General features: G+C 48.9%; 1 protein-coding gene across 1 annotated transcript in view; it reads left to right on the forward strand.

Annotated features, from left to right (window-relative positions):
- Window positions 1–9,922, forward strand: part of APBB3 (amyloid beta precursor protein binding family B member 3) — a 250,568-nt gene extending 240,646 nt beyond the window's left edge. Inside the window, exon 13 of the mRNA XM_086931390.1 lies at window positions 8,302–9,922. Within this exon, the coding sequence (XP_086787516.1) occupies window positions 8,302–8,529 (228 nt within the window). The 3' untranslated portion in view covers window positions 8,530–9,922. The remainder of the gene's footprint in view (window positions 1–8,301) is intronic.
- Window positions 9,923–11,199: the final 1,277 nt, after the last annotated feature.

An 11,199-nucleotide genomic window follows, 5' to 3' on the forward strand; every position in this document is an offset into this window, starting at 1 on the left:
ACTGGGGTATACTGGAGTTGGTGGCCTTGGGTTTAGCATACCTATGTACTTCTTCAGAAGAGCTAACCATTTGGAATATATGCTGGTGCACACACCCAAGTAAACCAGCAGCAGATAACAGATAAACAGCACTCTGGGGCATACCAACACCAGGAGGACATTCCCCTTGCGGTAACTGTAGCGTGTGCTCCTTCACAAAGAGGATGAAGGAAGTCGATCTAGGGCTCAACCCGAAAGGAGACTGAAAAACCTGCCCAACTGAAATTGCAAAAATGTAGTATACATCATAAGATGCCCTTGTAATCTACTGTATGTAGGGGTAACATAAAAGAGTGTTAGAATGAGAATAATGAAACATCTCAGCACCATATGGTGCAAACGAGATGCCACAAAACCGACAAAATACTTCATTAAGAAGGGACACAGTGACAGAGACCTGGAATGGTGCGTTACTGAGAAACTGAGACCAGTATAAGAGATATGACTCTACTGCTTCTTATCTTCGAGCAGAGTTGGATGTACAGACTTAGCACCGACATCCATGGGCTACGTGACAAGATAACCTGGGGCTTCTTGAATTCCCAAAAATAATGAGACCGAGAAAGGAGGTATCCTTTGGTGCTAGACTCATGGGGATATGAGGATACACCATGTGTTCATTTGGAATCCTGGAAAACCACTGATGATGAATTAACACTGACATTGGTGGTCAGGGGAAATGGCCGCTTCTTGAGGCGGCTCCGTCCGAGAGCACCCGCCTGTGCATTTATCCGTCTTACATTGATCCGGCACCTGGTGTATCTATCCACCGGAATGCAGCAGAAAGTGAGGGGGTTTGAATTAGATCATCCCCATGAAATACTGATTGGCGACTCCGGAGAACGAGCTGCTGATGCATATGGCCTGGAGAGGAGCCGCCACCCTTGTTGCGCTGATTCTGCCGCACTGTGTCCTGCGGCCCCATCTGGCTGACCCTCAATTCTTCGGCACCTACACGCACTCCAGGGGGCTGGTGATGGTTTGAGCACCCGTAACGCCAACTGCTGAGTCTGCGCCCGCGGCTGAGGCGGCGTGTTGAGAGGCGCCCGAACGGCGTGGTTCCGGCGAGATCCTGACTGTCTGCTTGCTGCCGGCCGCGGCGAGATCTTATTTGCCCCAACCATCGGTGCCGGTGAGTGATGGCTGCTGTGTCCCTCGTCCTGCTTGGGGTAGTGCCCGGAAGCCGCCTACTGCATTTGAAAGCAGTGTGGCATCATTCAAGACTGGGCATATTTCATCACTGCTGAGAGACTTGGCCAGAGTGCAGTGGATTCGCCTCTGGGTCCCCAGTCCCCTAAGCTCCACAGTATATTTCCCCGGCTGGCTCCAACTATAATAAGCGACAATGCATAGGCTTGGTGAAGCCCACTGAGACACGTGGGAGCTGGGGCAGATCTGACTTTCCTCGTGGAGGCCATGAGGGAGGCTAGACATGCGGCAGCCATATTGGGCTGGTGTACACTGCCGGGGGTGCTGGGCCCTATTGTCATCGGGGGCCTCGAGTGACTGCCTGGCCCAGCTGGGAATGGGCCCTGATGGAGGCGTGGCTGTGCGGAGGACGCCGATCCTGACATCCTACTGAGGGCGGTCTGTTCTGCTGACTGAGCTTGGATGTTTGTGTCCCTTACCTTGTGCCACTAAGCCAGGCCTGGCCTGCCGTAGTTCAATTGATGATTCAGGCAGCCCCCCAACTGCACAGGTCCATTTTGTACCCCTTCATTTTGGAGTTCCCGCCGGCGGAGCCGGTTACTCCATAGCAGGGGGTCACAGCTCTAAAGCAGCGATGCAGGCCAAACTGAATAAGTATGCGTGGGATGGTGGCTCCGGCGCAAGCTCGAAGGAGGGACCCACTGTGCATGAGAAGCCACAGACCGGTGGGAAAATGCAAGAACCAACACTACGGGACATTATGGAAGCCATCACAACAGTGCGCACATCATTGGAATCGCGCATTGATGCTGTGTCCTCGGAAGTGTCCCTTATCCAGGCAGACATGCGCTTAATGAACACTCATCTGAAAGACGTTGATATCAAAACAAACTCACTGGTTGAGGACACCTCTGACCTGCAGCGTAAGATGGAGGCCATACAGACCCACGCCGCAAAACTGGAGGCACAGATGGACAATTATATGGGGCGCTCCCGGCGTAACAACGTCCGCATATTGGGGTTGCCAGAGCGGGCAGATGGGCCATCAGCGGACCTCTTTGTGGAGGAATTGATCACCACCTACCTGAAGCTGACAGGTCTCTCCAACTTCTTTTCCATCGAAAGGGCGCATCAAGTGCCGGGCGGCCGGCCAGAACCCGGAGTCCCCTACGGTCCTTGCTGGCTAGGGTCTTTAATTTCTGGGTCAGAGACATCATCCTGCAGTGTGCCCCGTCAGTGACACCAGTGGCATACCAGAACAGTCGCATCACCTTCTTCCCGGACTTGGACCTCAAGGTGCAACGTCAGCGACGCAGTTTCCTGGATGTAAAAAGGGCGCTTTGTGAGCAGGAACTGAAATATGCCATGCTCTTCCCCACCAGGCTGAGGGTGGAATCGGAGGGGATGGCCTGGTTTTTCACCACCCCTGAGGAGGCCTGGGACTGGCTCGATGGATGTGGCAGGCCCGAGGAACAATCGCATCCAGAGAGCAAGACTGGAGGAGGGCACTGGCATATCCGGCAGAAGTACCCCACCTGAAGAGCAAGAGGCGGCTACTGGAGGGCCGAAGTGACTGGTCTGTATGTTAGTTCCATAAGTGTGGTGGGTTTCTTTCGCATCTGGGGGTGGCTCGCAGCAACGGCCTTCCCCCCCCAGTACTGCAGACCAGGTAATCGAACTGTGATGAGGTTTCGCTGGAGACTCTTCTACAATAGACTTAATGTGACTTTCCATTGGTTCCAGGCCCTCCTGTAGTGGTCCCACAATATTTTGGGGGGTTTGATGGCTGCTTCCAGTCCATCTCAATTTGTGAATTATGGTTACTAGCTGCTAACTGCCATGACGGGTGCTCAGTGGGTTACACGCACCCACAAGTTTGGTGAGGGCGATAGGCACTCTTCTAGTTTGGGCGGGCAGGAGGTTTTGACACCGCCAAGCAGGGAGGCAGGGAGGGGGGTTTCAAGGGTTGTTTTTTGAGTTGTGGGATTGTTTCTATGTGTATTGTTTTTTTTTGTTGCACAGGCATGATACATTTGGCAGGTCTCACATAAGGCCAGATACAGGTTCCTCTTCTTTGTGGTACACGTTGATGACTGGTTCATGGAGCTCAGGACAGGCTCCCTCTGGGGACCGTTCTGGGTGGTATCCTCTGGACCTTTATGTTCCTCTAGAAAGGAGTGATGGGTATGGCGACCAGACAAAAGCTTTAATTACTGTCTTGGAATGGCAACGGGCTGGGTGATAAAATCAAAAGGGGTGTGGTTCTCCAATTTTTAAAGCACCATACTCTGGATGTCATATTCTTACAAGAGACCCACTTGCTAGGTAATGCATGCAAGGCCCTGTCCCACTGGGGTTTCCAATTAGCGGCCCACTCGGCTTTCGGCTCTGGCTCCCGGGGAGTGGGCATCCTGGTCCAGAAATCGTTCCCCCTGACTGTTGCCTTGGTTCGCACCGACGCTCTGGGCAGATTTGTAGCCCTCTCTGGGACTTGGGAAGGGTGCACACTCAATCTTGTCTCAGTCTATATACCACCAGGCTTGCACACCCAAGCCAACATAGACCTCGGTGATCTCCTTCTCAGCTTACCAGACGGCAGATTATTGGTCGGGTGACTTTTATTCTATTGTCTCTGACTCACTAGATCGTTGGCTCCGGAGGGAATTGCCGCCCTCCCGCAAGCGGATTCATAGCTTTATTGGCGCAATGGACCTTGTCGATATATAGAGGGGCCTACACCCGACCGATCTTCAATACACTTATTTATCGGGACCTCACAGTAGCATGTCCCGGACAGACTACGTGCTGATGCTAACTCACCAATTTCACACTGTTAAAGACATACAACATCTGGCCAGGGGGATCTCTGACCACTCGCACATTCGATGTAACTTGGAGGTGGGTAAGCCCACTTTTGGCAATGTGGCACCAATCAACTCCTGGTATCGCATGAACCCCTCCACCGGGGACATGGACCTGAGCGAGACGGATCTATGTTTTCAGGAAAACAAGGGTTCAGTTGACTCGTCAACAGTACTATGGGAGGCCTATAAGGTGGTTATACAGGGGTGGTCTTGGCACAGATTGAGGGACAGCAGAGGGAAAGGAGGGCCACCATGGCACGCGTTGAGGAAGAGATCCTTCACTTGGAAAATGCAGTTAGGATACATGACTCGGTAGAAGTGCGCCAGAACCTCCGCATAAAGGTTAAGGAATTCTCCGACTTAGCTACAGAGGCTGCTAAGGCACACCACCGGGCCACGCTCAGTAAGATCTATGATGTGGGAAACAAGGCAGGTAAATTCCTGTCATGGTTGGATCGCAGGGACAAGTCCCAGCACATTGTGGTAGAGTTGGAAACTGACTCTCCTCCCCGTCTTATAGCACCACAAGACATTGCAGACTAACCTCCTGCTGCCTCTGGTGCGTTTTAAAGCTGACGCCCAACACTGGAAATCGCTCCCATGGACTCTCTTGGGGCACGCTGCACTGTTCAAGATGATGTCTCTTCCCAGACTTCGATATGAACTACAGAATACCCCGCTCCCGGTCTCTGCTACATATTTCAGGGACCTCAATAGTGTGGTCCGAGGTCTCTTGGGGGAGGACAAGTCAGAACGCATTGCCTCCCATAAATTCATGCTAGGTTGGTTTGATGGGGGTATAGGGCTTCCAGATTTTAAGAAGTATTACTGGGCTGTGCAACTCATGGCCATTAATCAATGTACCTACAGATCACAGGACCCCTGCCTTTCAAATTGATATATGGCTCCTCCCGGGGGGTTGCTTCGGAGGCACGATATATGCATGACCTTTGCGGCCTGCCCTGTCTGGCCCGACCGGACACGCAGTAGCTATATAGAAGGCATCCAATAGAAGTCTGGGCTGGGAGGGTAGACTCACACAAGCCACGCCACTCTGGCACAGTGAACAACTGGGTAGGCTGATCCTGCTGAAGGGCTTTGACAAATGGGACCTCATAGGCATCTCCAGGGTGGGCAACCTAGGGAAACCGGGGGATGTGGTGCCCGTTTCCTGACTGCAGCAGGAATACGAACTCCCTCAGTCTGAATACTTTAGATATCTTCAGATCAGACATGCCCTGCTTGCAGTTCTCCCCAAAGGTAGCGACCTTCCTCACTCCACCCCACTTGAAGATAGGATACTCAACGGAGACCTGCCAGACAAAGCCATATCCCTATAAAAAGCTCATTAGCAATATGGCAGATCCTCTGGCCAGCCTGCTTGCCAAATGGGACCACGATGCAGGGCTGAATGATGAGGAGTGGCGGGCGGTGGTCGCTTCCCCTCGTGAAGTGGCCATTTCCTCCTGGCTCCGACTGGCCCAACTTAAACTACTTCATAGAACCTACCTGTCAGGGCCTTTGATGGCTCGCATGGGTTACATCCCGGAGGGCGGCTGTGTATGGCAATGTGGGCAAGAGGGCACAGATACTCTGGGAATGTGATGTGATCCAGAGGTACTTGGAGTGGGTGGCAGGTCGAATGTAGGAAGTACTAGGGCAACAGATCCATTGCAAAATAAGATTAGCATTGTTGAATATTTGGGATCCAACTGGCTTGAACACCAGGAAGCGACTGTGGGTTACACTTTGGCTCATGATCGCTAAGAGGAACATCGCACTGCTTTGGAGGGCTCCATAACTGCCAAAAATATTGGATTGGTCCAACGATATGCACTGGTGCATGGTGACAGAAAAATCTATCTATGAAGCGAGGGGGTGCCCGAGCAAATGGACACATATATGGGGACAGTGGAACACATACAGAGGGGAGATTTATGCGCTGCAATAGCTAGAGAAGACGCTATGAAGGGATTTGATGTCTAATAATGATTATTGCCATCTAGATACTGTAATATGTACACCAGAGGGGGTAAAGACTGTGTATTGTGTGAGTTTCCTTGATTACCTGTGCCTTAATTATGTAACATGCCTTTTTTCTTCAATATAAAATCTATTAAGAAAAATAAAAATTGAAAAAACACTGACATTGGTACTGGACACATAAGTCTAACATCAACTATGGGCTATATCCACAGGTGTTAACTAAAGGATGCCTCTAGTCACATGTTAGCGCTGACCATTCAGTGAGGTTGGGAAGTTGTACAATATGATTATAACCTGTGAACACTGGTTTCTCAATACCCCAATGGTTTATTTTTTCAACTGCGTCCAATTGAAGAGTGGACCATTTTGTCAATTTCAGGACACTGGGGTGTTTTGACCCCAATGGTTCATTTACATGTTGGTGCACAATACATCGGCACAGTCATAATAAGATGGAACTAGGACAGCACATTTTACGGTCCCCTGACACCACACCAATGTCTTGGCTGATCTAAAAATTAGTTTCAATCATGTTGCAACACATATCTGTTAATGCTCTTAGCTATTATTTAATCTTGATGAGATGAGCATTGTCCTCCCATTTGAGCTCACATAACTGCATTCTGGGACTTGTAGTTTTGCTTTTAACATTGCACATATAACCTACAAAATCTCAGCATTCGAAATTATATTGACTAAGAAGCCAGGACTGTGTGAAGGTCTCATACATTAGTCAGAGTCACATGGCAACTATCGCTCTTTATTGATTGTGGGGGGGTGTAAGGAATGCTGTAGTTGGGGGGAAAACCAACTAAACTAGTTGTCCCCACAGTGATCAGACCTAATTTGTATTAGCAAATGTTCCCTGTGGGATATATGTGAGTAACATAGATGCCACAGTGTCCTCTTCTATTACAAGTTAGTTAAAGAGACAATGTATCAAATGTTGCAGATGCCTTTAACTTTCAACAATCTGTGTTGTGGAAATGAAATACAATATGAACTATAATATGTTCAAATATAATTGAGACAATTTATATGCAGTTTCCTGTCAGTGAATGAACAATAATTTAGTTACAGGATACTTTGCTTTTTTTGTAGCCTTGCCTCCAACCCTGTCCTCACAATCACTTACCCTGCTTCTCATGCATTTGAACCATGGCCTTTTCTTGACTATAACCATGTGGGGAGTGCATAGTCAACGCTCCACTTCCAGACGCACTCCACATTTCTGGATACCAGATCCAACCGTTAATCATCCGTTTTATGCTTGTTCGTGTTCATCCTAGTTTGACCCTAATATTGCCATACTTTCTTCCTCTTTTTTGACTGATCCACATATGAGACAAATTGTAAACGATTGGATCTGGTATCCAGAAATGTGCAGTGCGACTGGGAGTGGAGCGTTGACTATGCGCTCCCCACATGGTTGTACTTAAGGATGGTGTATTCAGGGCAAGGCACTGCCCAGTTCAGCACGCAAATTGCCAAGGATGTTTAACACCTGCTAGCGGTTTTCCCGCTGTGTGCTGGGTTTTCGAAAATCCCGAGACAATGACGAGCTCAGCTCATCATGAGTGTACGAGAGGCGTAACTCATGACGAGCTGAGCTAGTCATGAGCATCGAAGGGGTTAAAGACTCAAGGACTAAACAATGATTTCATTGAATAAACGTGGTGTGCATACCACCCACCTCTTTCAACTTTTCTTGACTTTGGCATGCAGTCCTTGCGAAAGGAGGTCAATATGTGAAGCCGAACCCCCAGTCACCACCTTAACCCCTTCGATGGTCATGACGATCTCAGCTCATCATGAGGTATACCTCTCGTGTGCTCATGACGAGCTGAGCTCGTCATGACCACACCCATTTACATTAGGGCCCAGCACAGGAGAAGGATACCATCAGCAGCGATGGTGCTAGGGCACAGATACGGAATAGCCGTTCTACCCTTCTCGTAGGTCCCCAACTGGCCATTGCCGTTTCCCTCCATAAAAGCACTTAATGAAATCATTATTTTGGTAACTGCTTGGCGTCATTAAACCATTCATCCAGCAGGTACTTCTCGCCAAACCCGCCTTCAGCAGCAGACACAAAATGAGCCTGTCACTCGTTTAGTTAGCCGAGCTATTTTGCTACAGCCAGAGATGACGCACTTGGGCACTGTGGTTTCCCTGGCATGAGCAATAATATTGAACGCGGTTGTATGAGCGGGATGAACCAATAAAGCTCTTAACTTCTCTCCCTTTATGTATTTCCTCTCAGGTCCAGTACCAGAAATGTCTGGTGGCCACTACGTCGCGCGCAAAAGCCAGCTCCCACGCCAGATCGTTCCTGAAGATGAAGCGCGCGGCCTCCGTGGACTCCCCCATAACCCCTTTCGCCTCCGCCGGTCACCCCATGCAGAAGGGGATGAGCTCCAGCCGAAAAAGGGGAATGAAGGCTATATTTGAAGCATTCAAACAGAAGCATTCAGTGGTGCACACCCCTTAGGAGGAATGAGACACCTGCAACCTGCCACTGCCCTCGGGGCAGTCTCTGATTGCTAAATAATTTTGTGGACATTTTTCAGCAGGTTCGGTAGTGTTTTCATTAAGAAGGGCAGAACTGAGACATTGCAGTGGTCGCGTGTTCCTGCTGCAAAGGAGAACATGTCATCGAGGATAATGACTTTATGGATGGAAAGCAGACAGCATAAATAATTCAGCATAATTGAAGTGGTTAGTTTTACTGATCGATAAGGTCTTAGGCATTCTAGGGAGTAGTGATTACAAATTGGCTGTACGGTTGCTGTGTATCAGGTGTAATTTATTGTAAAAACTGATTATGGATATTGCTCTGCAAGGCACCTGGGCGGAGAGTCCAGTTTTCCAGAGATGTGAGTTTGTTCATACAGTGAATATTAATAAAGCGATTCTTCGAGGCCAGGCAAAGGAGCACGCAAGGTGCAGACACAGGAGGGCACACTGGAGTAGGCAAGGGAACTCACAAAGAGCAGACAGGGGACATCTCCCAGGAGCAAGTACGGAAACGCAAACAGGGGCAGTAGGAGGGTCACACAGGAGCTAACAGAGTGGAGCAAAGCTTTCAAGTTTGGGAAATTCTTGGGAGTTAGAGCTAGTCAACAAATATGTATAAGAACAGGACGTGATGTTGTTAGGTATTGGCCTCAGTTCAACGATAAAGCATTCAAAATGAATGTACAATGATTATAATAACCAGAAAACCTCAACAAGATAACCAAATGGCTGACAACAGTTGTGGATTACCTCTCTGAAGGGTCCAATTTGGCATTCTCTCTTCGAAAGAAGGAGTCTGTAGGTGGGCTCACGAGGGGTGCTGTTGCTTCCTGAAGCCCTGCAGCTCCTAGAAGCCGCTCTGCAGAAGCAGAACTCTGAACAGGTGTGCATTTAGAGATCAGGGTCTAGCCCTTCCCACAGGGGTGGCACTACAGATCAGCCAAGCATCCAAATGCGTGGGACTCACCCGCAGTGAGTGAGAGTTGATGCCTGCCTTCCAGTATCCCTGTGCCTTAGCAAGCTGTAAGGTACTGTCAGATATGTTTTGGAAATTTCCTACCCCACGGTCCTGAGCCAGGATCTAGCTGTCCACCGCCCTGCTGCTACCAGTACAAGTAGGTGCTAGTAAGGCACAGAAACATATCGAGCATAAGGAAGGATGCTGCGAGATCAGAAGAAACAAACTTCTAAAAACGGGCAGCATGAAAGAAACTATTTTCGACCTGTTGTCGATCAAACCATACAACTAACCCCCAAAACAGAGGAGAACAAGGATTCTTTAAATGTGATCTTTTTATTGTGCTGCCCCATGTCTCCGGTCAGGGGTAGGCTGGGTTTTCTAAATGTTATACTTAAATAAGAATTACGACCTCTCAATATTATGTGATCTTTTCCAGGAGTCGATGCAGCATCATGGCAAACATTCAAATAAACGGCATGCAAAATTGAAGAAAACACATCCCACTAAAAGTTGTACAGGGTGGTGCAGGCAGGTTACCATTTTTGCTATTGAATAGCGAATCCTAGTACTAAGCAGGTAGAAGCTGGGCGCAGATTAATTTGCATTCAGTACTAAAAATAAATATATATTTATTTATGTAGATGACAATTGGGAATTAAAGTAGGCGGCTGAGTGGGTAGGCGTCCTTTTTCATGATTTATATGATTTAGCGCCATCTAGTGGCGAATTGGTGGACAGCGGCAACATTTCAAAGTCCTTTAGTCCTTCTCACCGTGGATTCCACCGCGAGACAAAAACACAAATATCAGAATTTTGGCATGAGTTGTGTAGAGTATTTTAAAGGTGGGTGAGCCAGGAAATTAACAGGGAGGGGTTGAGCCAAAGCCAGTGCCGGACTGGCTTCCGGGCTTTTCTGTGTGCTGCCGAGCTGGGGGCTAATTTCCAGCCACGGCCCGTGGAGGGAGTTATGGTGGGAGTGAGAAGCGGGGCGGGGCGGGGGGGGGGTGGGGGGGGGGTGGGGGGGCAGGATGGGGGGTGCTAAAAACCGGAGTATGGATAATTTAAGGTAGGTATTGTATTGTATTGTATTGTAATTGCATTTATATAGCGCTTACTACCCCTGACGAGGCCTCGAAGCGCTTTTTCGGCGGGTAGCACGCTACTCCGGGACCCACAGAGGATTAGTTTTGAATTAGTATAGTGAAACATGCAAGTACATTTTAAGTGGTGTATAGGTTAGTCAGTTATTTGGATTTGGAATGATAGCAGAAGGATAGAGGAGGACAAAGATTAGTATTTATTTATCGCTCACTTGTTGACGCAGCACACACAACCGCCCGTAAGCCAGTCCGGCCCTGGCCACAGCCGAGGAAGTGGGACACTGATGACGGGCTCTAAGAGCCAGACACGGCTGGCAGTGGAAGTACCTGCAAGGTGGTGACGTGGGGAGAGGGAGGGGCAGGGTGGGGGTTAGTAATGTATGGATTACGGAGTTTTACAGGTAAGTTAACATTTAAATAAATAATACGAATTTCGTTGCACGCACTGCATCACATTTGGGGATGCAGTGCACTCAACAAAATTTGTTTTATTCATTTATATGTTTACTTACCTGGGAAGCTCCATAATCTATACATTACTACACCCCACCCTGCCGCTTCCCCTCCCCACATCACCGCCCTG

The sequence above is a fragment of the Lissotriton vulgaris genome, chromosome 7, assembly GCF_964263255.1.
Source record: "Lissotriton vulgaris chromosome 7, aLisVul1.2, whole genome shotgun sequence".
Classification (NCBI taxonomy): Eukaryota; Metazoa; Chordata; class Amphibia; order Caudata; family Salamandridae; genus Lissotriton; species Lissotriton vulgaris.